General features: G+C 46.0%; 1 protein-coding gene across 1 annotated transcript in view; it reads left to right on the forward strand.

Annotated features, from left to right (window-relative positions):
• Window positions 1–18,528, forward strand: part of DNAH6 (dynein axonemal heavy chain 6) — a 2,460,712-nt gene that overhangs the window by 2,227,924 nt on the left and 214,260 nt on the right. Inside the window, exons 68-69 of the mRNA XM_086961829.1 lie at window positions 15,948–16,086; window positions 16,930–17,049. Of these exons, the coding sequence (XP_086817955.1) occupies window positions 15,948–16,086; window positions 16,930–17,049 (259 nt within the window). The remainder of the gene's footprint in view (window positions 1–15,947; window positions 16,087–16,929; window positions 17,050–18,528) is intronic.

Below are 18,528 nucleotides of genomic sequence, written 5' to 3' on the forward strand. Positions count from 1 at the left end.
CTAAACTCAAGAGGGCATGTGAAGCCAGCTGTTTTACCATATGCAATCCCTTTAAATACCAAATGAAAGGACACCACACAAGTTATATATTACAAAATATATGTATTTATTTCGAGAATAATCCCTTTAACTCTTTATGAGCACAGGAGCACAAGCGTTAAACAAAGAACACAGTATAACATACAATAAGCTGGACAATTATGGATAGGCCGCATGACCACTCAAACCATACATTAAGAAAGTGGTATAAGTACCACGTCACGAACAATGAACAGGCCTAGGACCTTGGGAATCGCTGGGCCTACACTGGACTAACGAAGGTTAGGTCGGGAAGGCCCACAGGATACGGGTGCAGAGTCTATAGGCAACCGCGTTTACCATACAAGTCAATGGTGCGTAAAAATCAGAAAGAGTTAGGTTTCGGAGACTTCCGCCTGGACTAGAACTTAGCCACTTAAAACTAGGACACTAGAGGTGTAAACCACTATAGGAGCACCAGAGTTATATTGTTACCTCACCCACAGGAAGCGGGTGCATAGGTGCCAAAGTGTCTCGGGTTTCGTCGTGTAGTTCTATGGAGCCTGGAGGAAAAGATGCTGCAGGCGGCCAGGAGAGAAGAGTGCGGTTGGAACCAAGGGTGGATCGAAGATGTAGGGTACCTGAAAGCAGAGAGGACAGAGTTCAGGTCACTAGCCAGTGACCAGCGAGGAATCAGGAAGGAACCAGGCGATGTCGGGTTGCAATCAGGTGATGTCAAGGTGTTTGTCTCCACTGCCACGTGGACCAGGAAGGATCGAGGATGACCGGCTGGTGAACACAAGCTGTCCCACGAAGGCTCTTGCTGTCGGCAGTGTCGGTACTCGATTCGGAGTCACCAAGCCTTGGAAAAGGCAACCCACGCAGGACTCGAAGATGTCTTCTCGATCGGACTGGGAAGGTCAGATCGATGGCTCCTTTTCAGGGGAGCTGGGGCCAGTCTGGAGCAACCAGACCAGAAGTGTAGTTTTGAGGTTTCATCGTCACAGAGGCCACTAGCCAACGGGCAAGCGACCGGACAATGCGTTGATCAGGAAAAGTGCAAAAGGGCCCCACGCAGCACTCGGAGAGTGTGGAGAGGTGATCTTTGGAGCACGGGCTGCTCGGGGCTGGGGCTTCTCAAACCCCAAGGCACAACGTCGAGGGTGCCTCGGGAGCTGCGCTGGAAGCACTTCATCGACTTTTCAAGATGGCCGGTCCCACGTCTCTTGTCGCCTCCACGGGTATAAGCTTTGCTAGGACTGTGGATCGGGCTGTTCGAATCTGGGAGTCCAGGTCTTGTCGGCCTCTGTCGTTCGAGCTCCGGCGGGAGCAATGGCAAAGGAAGTCTCGATGCGCTGATGGTGCCTGCTTGCACAGGGTGGCCACTCCTTGACCACAAGGGAGATTCTTCAGTCTTCTACGTTGAGTAGGATGTCGAAGGGTCCAGAGTTTCATTTCAAAGTTTCAGTCAGGATGATCTAAGTTGCATTGGCACAGCTCCTACCTTTATTCCAAATCAAGGCGCTGGATCACCTGCTAGGTCCCTCCTATGGGTGGGACCCAGGAAGGGGGTGGTTACACCCCTTTCCCTTTGTCCAGTTTCGTGCCAGAGCTGGGGCTGGAGTGACCCAGCACCGTTTTGAACTGGACTATGCATGGGACGCCTTGTGCGCCCCAGGCAGTGTCTAGTTTCATTCAGCCCTCCCTGCTACTATCCACTATCTTCTGTCTGGGGTGGTGTAACACCTCCCTGTGACAGGATACCATTTGTCCAGGCCTCCCCTGCCGGAGTTTCGGTCAGCAGCAGGAGGCCAGACTTGTGTCTGTGGCAGCAGCATCCATTTTGTGATGCTGGGGCTCTGGTTAGATTTAACCGCGCTTAAGCAAAGTAACATGTCTTCTCCCTCTAGAAGGGTGGAATGGTACCCCCGTCGCCAGAACTGGCGAGGGGGTAGTATTCCAAAGCGTATGACACCTTACACAACATGTTTTGATAAAGCCAACCCAAAGTTAGCAAGTAACCGCAAGGATTATAATGCACTTAAGAGTGTATGGTATGGCAATATCCCAGAACAGCTAAGGTAGTTGGTCCCGAAAGCTGCAGACAGGCTCAGCTCATGCTAGAGCGCCATCTCACATAAAACCAAGCACTCTGCCTCCAGGATTGTTAAGGCCTGCCATAGGAGTGACTTATAGGTGTATATGTGTCCAGATATAGGTTTAGATATAGGTATACTATATCTAAGCAAGAGGTGATTACACCACCTTGCCCCAGCTGAGTAATCAGCCAGTTGTGTCAGATGGGATAGCCAGCCAGGGGTGGCAAAAGATATGCTGCAGTCCCTGGTAGGCCTTGGATGCACCTATGCCCTGGGTACCTATAGTACACTGTACAGGGGCTGATAAGGTGACCCAATGTCCAATTGGAGATGTACCTAGGGTACATGGAGTCCATTTTACAGAGAGAGTAGATAGCCTGGGACCCTGATTAGCAGGATCCCAGGCCAACTAAGTCGAAAACCAGCTAAACACTAGGCAAAAAAATCTGGGATAACCATAGTCAGGTATCCACCTTCCTACAGGAAACCTAGAAAACCTATACATTTTTGAAAACTAGACACCCAGGGGAATCCGGGATGGGGTGACTTGACAGGCTCTCACCGGGTTCTGTTACCCAGAATCACTTGTAAACCTGAAAAAGTGTCCAAAAAAACCACATTTTCCTCACATTTCTGTGGTGGAAAGTTCTGGAATCTGCGTGGATCCACAAAATTCTACACACCCTGCGTTCCCCAAAGTCTTCCAAGAAAAATGGTACCTCACTTGTGTGGGTAGGCTTAGTGCCTGAGACAGGAAACGGCCCAAAACGCAAGGTGGACACACCACATTTTCAGAGTGAAAAATTTCCCTTTTTTTGCAAAGTGCCAAGCTGTAGTTTTTGAACCCTAGCTCTGCGGGCACCTTTGGAAACCTAGCAAACCTATACATTTTTGAAAACTAGATACCTGGGGGATTCTAGGGAGGTATGTCTTGCATGGATCCCTCATAGTTTTCTTACACAGAATCCCCAGCAAACCTCAAATTTAGCTGGAATATCACTTTTTCCACATATTTATGTGTGGAAAAGTTGTGGCAACACCGGGCTGACACAAATTTCCTACCACCCAGCGTTCCCCCGGGTCTCCCGATAAAAATGGTGCATCACTCATGTGGAAGGCCCAAGTACCCACGACCGGCAAGGGCCCAAAACATATCGAGGCGACATCAAAATTGCCTATCACAAAACAACCTGGTTTTGCAATGTGGGTCACAAGTAACCCTGGGCGAAGCACTACGCTACGCTCTCGGAGTTTGCGAAGTTTGCGCAACTTCGCACTACGCGAGCTGCACGTAGCACAGTGCGAACACGCGTAGTGCAGCGTAGCGTAGTGCAGCGCTCATTTTTTGCTTGTTCGCGGTCCTGAACGTCATGTTCGCGACCGCGAGCAAGCAAAATGACATCCCGGCGAGATTCTTAACGCGGGGAGGTAAGGTTTCTCATTTTCAGGGTTGCGCATGCTCGCGACTGCTCTCAATGAGAAACTACCAGTTCGCGTTGAGAAAGCTGCCGCTCGAGTAATAATCTACTCGAGCAGCAGAAAACTACAGCTCGCACTGTGCAAGATGTCGTTTTCAATGATTGCACAGTGCCGGATGCTTGTCCGCACTGTGCAATCATTGAAAACGCATCTTGCACAGTGCGAACATGCTACTACGCAGCTCGCGTAGTGCTACGCGAAGTTCGCGTAGTGCGAAGTGCACTTCGAGTAGCTTCGCGTAGCGCTACTTCGCGAACTACGCCCACCGTTAGTCACGAGGGTTTTTGGCCCCTTGCTCTGCAGCCATCTAGGGAAACCTACCAAATACACACCTTTATGAAAACTAGATACCCGGGAGATTCCAGGGAGGTATGACTTGCGTAGATCCCCCAACGTTTTCTTACACTGAATCCCCTGCAAACCTCAAATTTAGCTGAAAAAAAATCACTTTTTCCACACATTTTTGTGTGGAAAAGTTGTGGCATCACCGGGCTGACACAAATTTCCTACCACCCAGGGTTCCCCCGGGTCTCCAGATAAAAATGGTGCATCACTCATGTGGGAGGCCCAAGTACCCACGACCGGCAAGGGTCCAAAACGTATTGAGGTGACATCAAAATTGACTATCACAAAACGACCTGGTTTTGCAATGTGGGTCACCTGGGTTTTTGGCCTCGTGCTCGGCGGCCATCTAGGGAAACCTACAAAACCCACAACTTTCTGAAAACTAGGGAGATTCCAGGGAGTTATGGCTTGCGTGGATCCCCCAACGTTTTCTTACACAGAATCTCCTGCAAACCTCAAATTTTGCTGAAAAAAAATCACTTTTTCCACACATTTTGTGTGGTCAAGTTGTGGCATCACAGGGCTGACACAAATTTCCTACCACCCAGCGTTGACCCAAGGTCTCCAGATAAAAATGGTGCCTCACTGGTGTGGGAAGGCCTAAGTACCCGCGACAGGCAAGGGCCCAAAACGTATTGAGGTGACATCAAAATTGACTATTAAAAAATGTTTCGGGTCCTTGCCTGTCGAGGATGGGGACAGAAAGACTGTTGATATTTTTTGGGGGGTGGGGGCATTGGTATGCCCATTCTGGGCAGCCCCACCCCATTCATAAAAAAAGTCAGCGTAATAGCTGGCACCTAGTGGGCTTTCTGCCCCCCGGGGCAGATCAGGGGCCCCTTCCCCATCTGCCCCCAAGGGGAGCAGAAAAACTGGAATTTCTCAGGGGGGATGGGGGTATTGTCATGCCCATTTTGGGTAGCCCCCACCTCTACATGAATACAAAATAAAAACCCTGGTTTCTACTGGGCCTTCTGCAGAAAGGCTGTCAAATCAAATCAAATCAATTATATCTTTATTTAGATGTAACACATATATCTTTAAAAGAAGGTTACAAAATTCACATTGTGTATCAATAAATAAGATAAAAAATCATTGAAGAATAAAAACATGGTCAGTTAATAGTCATTATAAAAACCAAAATTGTCTTCTCTTAAGCCTCTTTAAATAAAATAGAATAGCTTGAAGCATGATGGTTGTCAATAAATTCTTCCCCTGTACTACCTTTTCGATCGATAATATTCCTAACTGCGAGGCCCTTGGTTTTACTCTTAGGTTGTCACCTCATCAAACGGTCGTCGGGATTTTACTCTACAGAGCACCTGGTCCTTTGGGCCCTTCTTGGATGATTTACAGGTAGCACTTTCTGTGCCCTGTCTTAAATCAGACCATTGTATTTTATTGGGTGATCTGAACATCCACATGGATAATAACATCGATCCGGATGCTCTTAAGCTGCGGGACATTACTTCGTCTTTGGGGCTGATTCCTTATATCACATGGCCAACTCATATCAAGGGCCACATCATCGATCAAGTATTTTCCACAAAAATGATCAGTTTTGTGGTCTGATCATTTTTTAATAAAGTTTATCATACCCCTTATTTCTGTGACTGTCCCGAGAGCACCGAAAGACCAGAGAAGAAGTACTCGAGCTTTCCATCAGGTCTCCGCCGAAATGGTGTCTGATGCGCTCTGTCGTCATCCTTGTTTATCTTCTGGAAGTTCGGAGGAAAACCTTGAATCAGTGCATAAGTGGATGACTGCTATTTTCGAGGAGTTAGCCCCAGGGAAGCCGGCTAAGTCTGCCGATAGGCGGGCTTCGGCCCCGTGGTTCACTCCATCCTTGGGTGCGATGCGGCAGGAATGTAAGAAAGCCGAAAGGGCCTGGAGACGCCTATATGACCCTCATCTTAAGGATAGCTACAGAGATACCATCAAGCTATACCACAGGCACATCCTAGCAGGAAAAAAAGTTTACCTTGAGCGTAGAATAGATGATGCAGAGAGCACCAGTAAAGAGATATTTAGGATAGTCAAGGAGTTTACTTCTCCCTCCACTGGTGCCCCCTCTCATGCGCACACTGAAGCTTGGATTAGCCAGTTAGCGGATTTCTTCGTGGACAAAATCAAAGCTATTCACGATTCCTTTCGCCGTCCATGCCCTATGTCTGAGCCGGGTTTTACATCCAGCCTGGAAACATCTATAACGGAGGAAGGCCCACTTTTGTCGGAATTTCCGGCAATGTCTTTCATGGTCTCCCTTGACCTTTTGTCTCGGCTTAAGTCCGGCTCTCTGCTTGACCCTTGTCCGGCGAAATGTTTGGGGAAAGTAGCTCCGGCTTTAAATGCGGTGCTCAATCCTTTACTTAATGCCTCATTGAGCACGGGTGTTGTCCCTCAAGCGTGGAAGCATGCACTGATTCTTCCACTGATCAAGAAGACTAACCTTGATCCTCTCATCCATGCTAACTACAGGCCTATCTCTCTCCTCCCTGCTCTGGCCAAGGTGACCGAGAAGCACGTGCATAACTCCATTTCCAACTTCATTGAGAGTAACAACATACTTCATGACTCTCAATCGGGCTTTCGCACGAATTTTAGCACAGAGACCGCCCTTCTCGAGGTCACCGATGCCATCAGGGAGGTTTTGGATACTGGAGGAAAGGCCATTTTGGTTATGCTGGATTTGTCTGCGGCTTTCGACACCGTCCCCCATGAAGGTCTCCTTTTAAGACTCCAGGAGATCGGTTTTCGTGGGACGGTGTTGAATTGGTTTAAGTCATTCCTGACCGGCCGCCGGCAAGTGGTCTGGGCACCTCCGTTTTCCGCTGAAATGCCGCCATTGGAGGTGGGGGTGCCGCAGGGCTCTATTCTAAGCCCTGCGCTTTTCAACATCTATATGGCCCCTTTGGCGGCGGTTGCGGAATCTTTTGGTGCCCAGATCATAACCTATGCTGATGACACCCAGTTGCTCTTTACATCTGAAAAGGGTAAGGACGTTGACGGCCCGCGGATTAGAGACTGTTTGGGAGCCGTCTTTACCTGGTTCCAGCGACATAGCCTAAAATGCAATCCCGATAAATCGGAATTGCTTTTTTTCGGATGCCCACCTGATCCTGGCTGGAAGGCTTGGTGGCCTTCAGATATGTCTCCACCGGATGCTGCTTCTTCCAAAGCTAAAAATCTGGGCTTTGTGATTGATGATGGCCTTGCCTTTGGCCCCCAGATCATTGGGCTGACCGGCAAATGCTTCGGCCTCCTGAAAATGTTACGGAAATTTCTTCCGCTGTTGTTGCTGAAGCATAGAAAGATCATCGTGCAGGCCTTGATAGGCTCACGTTTGGATTACGCGAATGTTCTCTATCTTGGCCTGTCGAAATATATTTTCACGCGACTGCAGATTGTGCAAAACTCTGCGGCCAGAGCCATCTTTGGTCTCCAGCGCAGAGCCGGAGCCACAGATTTGCTAAAAAAACTGCATTGGCTCCCAGTCGCTAAAAGGATTGTCTTTAAGGTGCTTACTTTTGCCTTCAAGGCCCTTCATCTGAGTGGCCCCAAATATCTTCAGAAGCGCTTGGCCTTTTATGTGCCTCGTAGGACGTTGCGTTCCGCGACTTTATCCAAAGCCTTGATTTCCCCCATCTGCCGGGCTAGAATCGGAGGACGCTCTTTTCGTTTTCTAGCGTCTCAAAGTTGGAATGACCTGCCTGTCTTGCTTAGGAAAGCTGAGGATCTGCTCTCTTTAGGAAAGGACTAAAAACTTGGCTTTTTATACAGTAACTGTTCTTCTCTTTTTTCTATTTTTGCAGTGTTATGTTTCTTTTACATTGAGAGCTCTTTGTCAAAGCGCCGGGACACTCCTAGGAGTAGCCGTGCGCTATAAAAGAGCATTTTTAACATAACATAACATAACATGTATAAGGAAAAAAGTTGTCTCTTCCACCCTTTTATAATATACTCGACATCGATGGTATCCTGCTTTTAAGAGGCAGCCGACATTCCTGAGGCTACTGATCGTTTTATTTTAACCTCCCTAAGAGTTGGAAAGTGGGAGGGACACTTTAACAGGGCCTCTTTTGATTGAAATTACGGTATGCTTGCAGAATGAAGTTTCTGAGTCTTATGTTTAGGGATGTGTTTTCCGGATTCAAAGCTACCATGATAGCTTGCCTGCAAGTCCTGGAACCCAGCCTATTCCATTCTGGTTTTAGTCTCTGCATGCGTTCTGAATTAAAAGCTGGGCAGAGGCAGATCACATACGACATAGTTTTAGCTGTTTTGCCACACCTTCTACAAGTTAAATCTGCCGCGGTGCGTCGCCAGGAGGGTAAATCTTTCAGGAATTGCCAGTCGCCCATTCTAATGGCGATAAGGCTGCGTTTTAGATGGAGTGAATATGTACAGGCCAGATAGGAGGCGGGGGCTAGCCGTCTATAAGAGTTTACAATAGCCCAGGCGTGACTGCGTTTCAAAAAGAGTGCTTTGTCGGTGATACTTGATCTCATTCTCACACCCTTTTTGATCCCTATTTTAAATGCTGTCTGACTAGGATTCAGGGACCACAAATCACTTGCTGACATTTGCTGAATGGCGTCTTTAAAGAGACGGCCGTATGTTCCACCTGGATTTTTCTGGGTTATTTCCTTCCAGACTAGGGATTCTAATGTATTGGGGTCCGCTTGTCTTAGTTTGTGACAGAGATTAAGATATGCCCCGATGTTGGAGGCATCGTAGTTTATCAGTCCCATCTCCAGTCTTATCTGTGCAGCAGATGCGGATTTTGGCAGCTGGAGAACCTTTTTATAAATTTTGGTTGTGTGCTGGTTCAAGGCTGTATTCATTTACCCCCCAAATGACTCTATGCCATACGATAGAGTAGGGCCAATTTTGCAGAAAGGCTGTCATTGTGGCGGGGTGGGGGCATTGGCTTGCCCGTTTTGGGCAGCCCCCACCCAATTAAAATTACCCCCCAAAACATCCCTGGTGCCTAGTGGGCTTTCTACCCCCTGGGGGGCAGATTGGGGGCTACTGCCCTTAACTGCCTCCCAGGGGGGCCAGAAGGGCTGTAGTTGTGGTGGGGGTGGGGGCATTGCCGTGCTCATTTTGGGCAGCCCCCACCATGATTGAAATTGCATGTAAAAAAAAATCCCTGGCGTCCAGTGGGCTTTCTGCCCCTCCCGGGGGGGTGGGGGGAGTTGGGGGGGCAGAAACACTGAATATGGCCAACTTTTTTGAGGGGGAGCAAAGACCCTTGCCCAAGCGGCCGCTCCTCCCTCCCTGATGTCTAGTGGTGGATCCCTGCTTGGGGGGCGCCCTCCAGGTGCGATCCCCTAGCAGGGATCCACGGGGGAGGGGTACCATTGGAGAGGGGAGATTCCAATGATACCTCTCCCGTCTTCCTACGTGCTCAGGGGGCTGAGATAGACCCCTGAGCATGTAGAAAGTGAAACTGAAATTAGCCTAAAGGGTCATTTCAGTTTCTGTTTCAGTGAAATGATGTCAGCACGACGTGCACGCTGATCGTCTTTTCACTGAAACAGGGGGGCCTTGGGACTGGGGAAGCTCTTCCCCAGCTCCCAAGGTCACAGGAGAGAAATAGAAATCCCTCTGGTGCCTGCACCAGACTGATTTCCGGGGCCTTTTACCATGACAGCCGGGAGCAGTCATGCGCACACGAGCACTGTTGCGCATGATGGCTCCCGGCTGTCATGCGCATGGAAGGGGTTAATGATGGATGCAGTTATAGCTACAACAAGCGATATGCCACAGATGGCTACTGCACGGAGGAACTGATTCACTGGGTTCAGCTGGTAGGATCGACTTTTCCTCCATAGTGTGCTTTTTCCGTACAACCAGCATTTAAAAGCAGTGAGACAAACTATTACTCTAGTTTTCTTTTACCCAACAAAGTTAGCAATGTTTTCAATGCAGCGTGCCATATAAATACATAATTATCTGTACATGCTTCAAATGGCAAATATAACTTGAGATTACTTTTAAATGTATTTGGAGCCTCATTAACTGTCTGTTCCTAGTAAGTGAAGTACTAAGAACGTGGGGATGATTGGAATGCTAGAATTAATCTCAACCACTGGCAATCACCCGGGCTGCATCCTAATCCATTGCTTTTTTTACGTACCATGACACCTCTGTAATAACTCAAGTGAGCACTGTCATGCAAAGTACTACTGCTAGTAAAGAAGCAAGGGCATGTGCAGCGAGGCCAGCAAGAGCCAAAGCCAAGCTTTGCAGCCTAATTTTAAAGCTCTGATACTCAGAGCTGTCAGAGCCGAGCAGCCGCCTAATAATCACTGCCGCTTGAATTGATGTGAGAAGCGTCCATGTCATCCATCTAGTGATGACACTCTCCCACAGTCCATGTTTGCCTGGATGTCACACAATTCACAAACTATCTCTCAGGCAGGATATCCAGACATTACTCAGTAGCTTGCACATCAAATTGTAAATATGGTATGTTATTGTGTATATGCGATCGTGTATAGGCTACTAACAGTTCCCCATCCTATGAACAGCGCTTCAGTTGAGTATTTTTAGTAGAATGTTATAATGGTACCACCGTTGGAGTCCTATGCTTTAATCTAAACCTGAAGTGTACTTGTCTGTGTAACCAATTCATGTCATGGTGTGTGTTTCAAAATTGCAAATCTGCCTTAAGACCCTTGGGCCTTGACGTTGTGCAGTAATTGTGGAAATGGACCATCTTTTCACTTTTTTAAGCAAAAGTTTGGAGTGATATTTGCACTGATTTTTGGCGCTGCACCCATGTTTCTGGCGCACATAGCCTTGGCTGCAGCACACAGAGACCTTACACTGCTGCACACAGAGGAACATTGCCAAAAATACTGAATTCCTTTTGTAGGTTGCCAAATCATCTGAAAACACTCTCTGTAAAGATGTGGCCTACACTTCTCAGTGTAAGTGATGCCCATGTATTGGATATTCAATCATTAGGTGTATTGGCAAAAGAAGATTGACCCCAAAGTGCAGTGTAATTATTGATGGGTAAGATCTTGACCAGGTGCACTGCTTCATTCAAATGTGTCCCCTTGAACCAAAAACTTTTAAAGTAATTAGGGTTGAAGTATTTCAGTAAATACCCATTTGCAGCCTCTCGTACAGTCATCGGAAACATTGGCAGGTGATCACTAGGTGCATTTGTAATTAAACAAAACCTTCTTTGCGCCCTGTTTGTCCAATAATAGCATTTAAACTATGAAGAGTCCAGCTGGTCTTTTGTACTGCAGTTTCATTAATTGTATTGCCAGCTTGGGTTTCTGATGTCCCCATATAAAACTATATATAACAGATTTGAGTTTGAAGAAAAAAGATTTGGGAATCAAAAGTGGTGTTGACCAAAACAGGTATGAGAATTTTGGAAGAATTTGCATTTTAACAATATCCGCGCCAACCAACAAATTAGATAAGTAGTTGATGCCAGTTGTGTAACAAAACTATACACTTTATCAGGGGCTCCATATAGTTTACATCAAAGAAACACTCAACAGCACAGCAAATTGTAACCCCTACATAAACAGCTTCGGTGAAAATTAGATTATGGACTGGGTATCCCTTGTAATAAGTTAACTACAAATTAAATACAAACAAATATGTTAGTAAGGGTGGGTACGGAAGTGTATTTATTTTTAAATGAAATTAATACATTTAAATTCATTTTTAATTCCGATTTAATTTGAGCTGTAAGTATGCTGTCTGTTTTTTATTTGATTGGTTTCAAGAATACGATTAATTCCTTTAAATTCTATTTACATTTATAGTTTACGTTAAAGTGCATTTAGTTCATTTTCTAAAATAAATTAACTATATTACATTTCCAAATAATTTGATGATCTCCACTGCAGTAGTGGAGATCTCTAACAGATGAAAGGTTACTGCAAGTAACTATTCACTTGTACATTTATTTATAGTAGGCCCCACCCCCTCAGACATGTAGAGACCTGTAAGACTACATCTAGGTTTAAATCTCCACTCGGATATGGTGAATAGCTAAAAACTCGAGGGTAGGTAGCTGGTTCTCTCTATAGTGTACTAAAAAGAAGTACACTGTGCGGAGAGTCCAGTGAGTCCCCAATTGGTTGACAGAGGCAAAAGTAGGTAATACTAAACTCTCTTTGTGGTAGTGTGAACAAGCAGTTTGGCTTATCAGAGGGTATTGCTAAGCATTTGGTGTACTCAACTGAGGCAATAAAGCAGGCACACTCAAAGAATAAATAAGACCAATTTACAAAAGTACAAATTCTATTTATATATATTTTGAAACCAAGACCTACTTTCAAAGGTAAGTACTGTATTTCTTATGAATTTTCATAGCTAAGCAAACAGTTAAAAGTTGTGTGCAATTGTGCACCATACAATTCTGTGGGAGGAAAAAGCAGGTAGTTAAAGTGTGCAGCACAGACAGTTGTACAGGGTCACCTACCCGGTTTGGAGTAGCACAAGGTCATGGTCCAATATTCTACCAACAGTTCATCAGGTGCATTCTGAATTCCCACGGGAGTAGGATTTTGGTGGAGTTGGTAGCCGGTGCAAAGAGGAGCCTTCTAAAAACAGGCTGCACAGGGAGACTTGAAGGCAAGTGCGAGAGCTCCCAAACAGGGGCTAGTGTCACAAGGGCCTTAGGGACAATTAAGCACAGCTGGTTTGTTGTTACCCAGGCTGGGTGGTCTGGGTGCAGAGCAGGTAGGTTGGCCGGCCCGATGCGTAAAGGTGCTCCTCTCGGTTAGGAGTCAACAGCTGGCAGAGGCAAATCCTGAACTGCTGGTCCACTCATAAATTCGGTCTCATGGGTCTTGATGTCCCTTGACGGCTGCAGGGCTCTTGTACAATTAGAGTCTCAATTGGACTCTTGATGTTGTCCTTGGTTGCAGTGATCCAGTACCTCGGGGATCGGTACTGCATGGCTCCCGTCGGTCCTGGTGCCTCCACTCTCAGTAGGGAGATGGATTTAACCTTCCAGAGTACGAGTACCTCTTCCTGATTGGTTGCCATTACATTCGGGCTGGGGAGCTGCAAGTCGATGGTTCGGACTCTGCAGTTTCGGTGCCTGAGTTCTCCAGGGGAGTAGCTCCTCTACTCCACAGGAGTTGTTGGGCAGTTTGAGATGGCTGGTAGTCTTCTGGGGTTCTTAGAAGCCACACAGCACAAAGACGAGACTGTTCACCTTGATTGCCGAGTCTTGAAGCGGTAGACAATAGTTCACGCCAAAACTCAGCGGCAGGACTCAGTTCTCGGGTTCCGCAGCTCTTCTTTGTCCTCTTCATTTTTAGGTCCATCCAATATGAAGTTCTGGGTTGAGGGCTACCACCTAAATACTCAATTTAGGGGTGTTAATGTAAGTACAAGGTAGTAGCCAAAGGGCTACCTACATTGGGGGGGACTACACCCTCTTTATGAGTCTGACCACTTTCTGTGGGAAGTGGACATAACCCTAGCCCTTATAGGCTACGTCTCTCCATCACAAGATGAAATAGTCTAAAAAATGGGGTTCATATCAGCTTCCCACCTTAGGGGTGGTGCTGGTCTGGTGTTGGCACACCTCCTAATCCAACTAATCTTCCTGACTGTCCTCCCGCCGAAATGTGGGGAAAGGACAGGGGGTTGGCATCTTCCACTAGCTGGAGAGGCCTGGGTCGAATTTCAAAGGCTACATGGCCTTTGAGACTCCCCACCCTGGAAGGCAGTTCCTGCTTGGATGAGGTGTGAACACCTCCACTCAGAGCAGGCTTTGTCTCAGCCTCTGATCTGACAGCGAAGGCTCTCATCCAAGTAGACCAGAAATATGTCTAGTGGTGGCAAGCTGGTTGAAACCAGTCAGTCAACACACTAGTAGTCGGTAGGTTTTCTGACGGCACCTCTATTGTGCCCTCTGTGTGCATTTATTAAAATATCCTACACTGGCGTCAGTGTGGGTTCATTAAGACGCAACTTTTGATACCATACACCTTGGGGTACAGTGAAGCCATCAAGGATCTGGGTAACTCGAAATGATAAGTGTCTAGCCCATATACTCATTATAGCTTCCCTGTTCACATACAGTGTCTAAGAATTGACTAAGATATTGCAGGGTCATACCTGCTCCGGCAGATATGTCCACACATAAGGTATAGTGCACCTGCCTTCAGACGGTAACGACTGCTGTAGGGGCGACTTAGCTATATCTCATGCAGTGTCTGCAGGCATGGCACACATGGCTGTGTGCCATGTAGACTCTTTGGTTTTGTCTTCACCAAGACACACAGCTGCCAACTGCAGTTTTCATGATCTTGGTTAGGGGTCCCTAGGGTGGCACAATTTGTGATGCAGCCCTAGTGGACCCTCCTTAAGTCCAAGGCCCTAGGTACCAGGGGTACCACTTACTAAGGACTTACATGGGATCCCAAAGGGTTTGCCAATTGTGAAACAATCCTACAGTTTAGTGAAAGAACACTGGTGCTCGGGACCTGGTTGGCAGGAACCCAGCACACGCTCAGTCAGAATTGCACCAGATACTAACTGAAAAAGAGGGGGTACTGCAACAACAACGCTGTTTCCTACATGGAGGGCTACACTTACGTTCAGAAGCACATCTACACATGTAAATTTATCTTTGAGAATCAGACCCTCATGTTTTAGGAGATTTAGGATGCTGTATGTGGTTCTAAACATCCTCTTTGCTTAATGCTTGGTTGGTGTGAATGATAGTGTTTTCAGTTTATGACTTGTCGGATATAGTTTTCTATAAAACAATGGAGGTTGTATAGTAAAAACCATGCTGCTTGTGTGGTGGCTGTTGATTGAGTGTGAAGTAGAGCATGTTGGCTCATTTTATGATCTGGGTTTCAGTGTTCACCATTCCCTGCACTGTTTTTTCAAATCAATCTAGTTAACCTATACTTGTCTGTCTTCTGTGTGAATACTTGTAAGGTAGAACACTGCAAAGATTTCATTTGAATTATATTTGAGTAATTGCATATCTATGACGTATTGGTGTCATATAAATTTGAAATTTGTTTTGGCTTATGCGGTATTATTCAGTGGGGCTGCAGTGCTTATGTAGATAAGATCTTGGTGGACAGTTCTTTGTTAAAAAAAGTATATCTACATTTTTTAAACAATGTCATTGGTACACACATTGCCTATTTACCTTTGAATTAAAAACATCTATCAGTGGGTTGTATTACTATTTGTTAAAATGAAAGAAAAAAGCTAAGAGTAAGGTGCCTGACATTACTCTGAATTGGGAGTGGCAGTCCAGAGCAATAAGTGGGCAGTGTCATGGCAGGTTTTAAGGTTTTGACTGAGAAAAATAATGTAGCTTGTGGAGCACTGGTTTTTAACCAGCTGGAAGAGATACAGGGCTAAGTGTTTTAACTAGCGGCAAGGCCTGAAGAGGTTACTCAGTTAACCAATTCTAGTAATCTTTCAATAGGTTGTTGTATTGCACTGCTGCAATCGCTTGTGATTTGGTACTCCTTTCAGATGGTGGAAATTACCATGAAGAAAAAGAATACCGTTTTAATTTACCAGAAGATCTGTACATTTTAATAATAATCACTGGTCAGTAATGCATTGTGGCAAAAATTCTATAATCCAGAGTTGAGATTTAGATAATTCTGCCATTGTAGAAAAGATTGACGATTTTGGCAACTTTTTAGAATATGGTTTACAGGTTCACTATATACTGTTCCAGCAAAGAATCAGTTTAAAGGTGTGAAGATGACAATTATTTGCAAAACCGTGATTCATTGGTTTTGACCCTGCTCTCATCATAATTGTCTCCTAAAAATAATCTTAATTATTACCTGACATTTTCATTTTAAATGCTTGTGAGGTTGTCCACTCAAAAGTCTAAAAAGCACTGTTTTAGGACTCGATTAGGCCACCACTATTGGGTTCTTCAGTGTTCCTTCCTAATGATTGAAAATAGGCAAATCCAAACAAAAAGAGCATTTCGAATATTTAATTATTAATATTTATTTTATTCAGGAGAGGAAGAAGTTTGGACCTCTTGGCTGGAACATATGCTATGAATTCAGCGACAGTGACAGGGAGTGTGCTTTACTGAATCTAAATCTTTATTGTCAAGAAGGGAAATTACCTTGGCCAGCACTTATCTACATCACAGGTAGATGAACGTTACTTTGATTTATCACATTTTTTTTTATCCCATTGGTTGCTTAGAAATGACAAGTGTCCCATAACCTAATGACATATTATGTTACTGCATGAAGCATAGTTACACTGTACTGAAATATGTATTTGCCAAGGCAGAACCTAATTTTAACATGTAAACATATACTTAGTTCTCTGGTTCAACCCTCTTGTTTTATGTCTCCACACATCAAGGTGATTCTGTATAAAATCTGACTTTGAATTGCTTCCTTTATTTTGATCACTACCGTGATCCAAAAATGTGTGTTTAAGATGGCTAGCCATAGGCTTCTATGAGGTACCCAAAGTGGACTAAGCTGCTGCAATATGGTTTTTGATTATAGAAATTCACAACCGTCAAAAGAACCAAGAGGAAGTGGGAGAATTAGGACATGTTCTGAAGGTGATCCTAAATTCTGTGGTCATGGAGTATCCTACCTTTTTATAAGTGGTCATGTTGTACAGAGTCTACAGTTTCTATCTGAAAAGTATCAACAATGTGAATTCAGGATGTACATTGTGTAAACTATAGACCCAAGCTATAACAGAACCTGTAATAGAAGCCTGTATCATACAGGGAGCATGGCTATTCAAATAGCAACAAGATAGTCACGAAGCAGCGGCACACTGCTTTAATGGAGTAAATGAATATGGGTTTATTAGTTAGTCCTGTGAAGTGCTATAGGGGTATAGAAGTAAGACATAGAAAAAAGAAGAGTGGGCACCACATGATGTAAATATCATAGATGCTGTGAGGCTAAATAAAAATAAAGTACATCAATATATATAATGTAAACGTAATACTGATCATTTCCAGGTGAAATTACATATGGAGGACGAGTCACTGATGCTTGGGATCAAAGATGCTTACGGACAGTGCTAAAACGGTTCTTTTCTCCTGCCACACTTGAAGATAGCTATAAGTATTCTGACTCAGGTAATAGGATTTCTTTTTTTAATATTTTAACAGCAATATTTATATATATAATGCAATGTTATGGTTACAAATGTCTGTCCTATTTCAAATTTTCCATTCCTTGTAAAAGTAACAGAGACTCATATCTGAAAGAAACAGTTATGCATAGATTCCTTACCTTAGAATTATCCTCAGGCGTCAGACTGGATCCGGAAAGTTTTTTGTCAGCAGTACCCCTGCGCGTCAAAAGGTGGGGTCGGTTAGCTCCACATTCGTCGTTTGCGTCATGGTCGCCGGGATGATGTTGCGGTAGCTACATAGACGCCGCCCTCACGTGCTGACGTCAGTTCTTTCTTTTTCCTCGCCAGCCAGCACAGATCCGGGGAGAGTGGTACCTCCAGTCATTTTTTGACTGACTTTTTGGCGACTTTTGTTGACACCGTTTTTGAGTTTTCAACTCCTGGTGCACGTCAGGGATGCCTGGCTTCAAGGCTTGGGGTTCCTGTAGCCGACTGATGTCAGTGACTGATCTGCACCACGTGTGCCTATTCTGCCTGGAGCTCGACCAAAACCTCAAGTCGTACTCTGACTGCCGGACCATGGATCAGAAGTCTTTGCGGGAGTGGTCCTGAAAGCTTCTTAAAGGCCCGGCAGTCGGCTCTGCTCCACTTGACTAGGTCCCGGCCACGTAGGAGGTCGAGGGACTAGTCGCAGAGTCACCATTATTCTTCCAAGTCTTCGCACTCGGGGTCAGGTAAGTCGAAACACAAGAAGAAATCGAAGAAGCATTGTTGCTCTTTGACTTCTCCCTGTCCTTCGGCCGTCGCGACAATGGATGTGTGTGGTGCCCTTCCCGCGGCTCCGTGTGCGGAGCCGGAACGGTCGACTCTGGGTTTCCCTCCCTTTCCGGGACCTGGAGCACCCTTTGCCCAGCTTTGTCGATTTTACGAAGCAATGCATGCCATCTTTGGGCAGCCCGACTCCGTTGGCGCGTTTTCGACGCCACGCGGCTCCATCCTCAGCACTGGAGGGTCCCGTTGGTTCCAGGTCTGGATCCAGATCGGCACCGGTCGACCTACTTACATCTCCCCGGCGCCGTTTCCACCTCTACCACGTCCGCACGAGGAAGCCAGTGGTCTGGATACATCACCAGACCGTGGCATGTTGTCTCCTCTTAACATGGCTACTGAGAAGGGAGCGTCTATCGCCGTGGTGTTGAGTAGGGCGGCCGAGGCTCTCAACCTTGAGCTTCCTACAGTGGCAGTCAGGACTAACCTCCTGACAGAGGTGCTCCAAACGGCAGGGAGCTCCTCAGAGCCCCTGCTGCCATTTAATGAAGCCTTATCAGACATCCTTTTGGGAACCTGGTCCAGGCCCAACACAGCGGCTCCTGTGGATAGGATGATTGCACAACGCCACCGCCAGGCTCCGGGCAACCCCACTTTCCTCTCCCAAAATCCACCCCTTAGAGCTTGGTTGTCCAAGCCTCCACCTCCAAAG

Source organism: Lissotriton vulgaris, chromosome 3_1, assembly GCF_964263255.1.
Source record: "Lissotriton vulgaris chromosome 3_1, aLisVul1.2, whole genome shotgun sequence".
NCBI lineage: Eukaryota > Metazoa > Chordata > Amphibia > Caudata > Salamandridae > Lissotriton > Lissotriton vulgaris.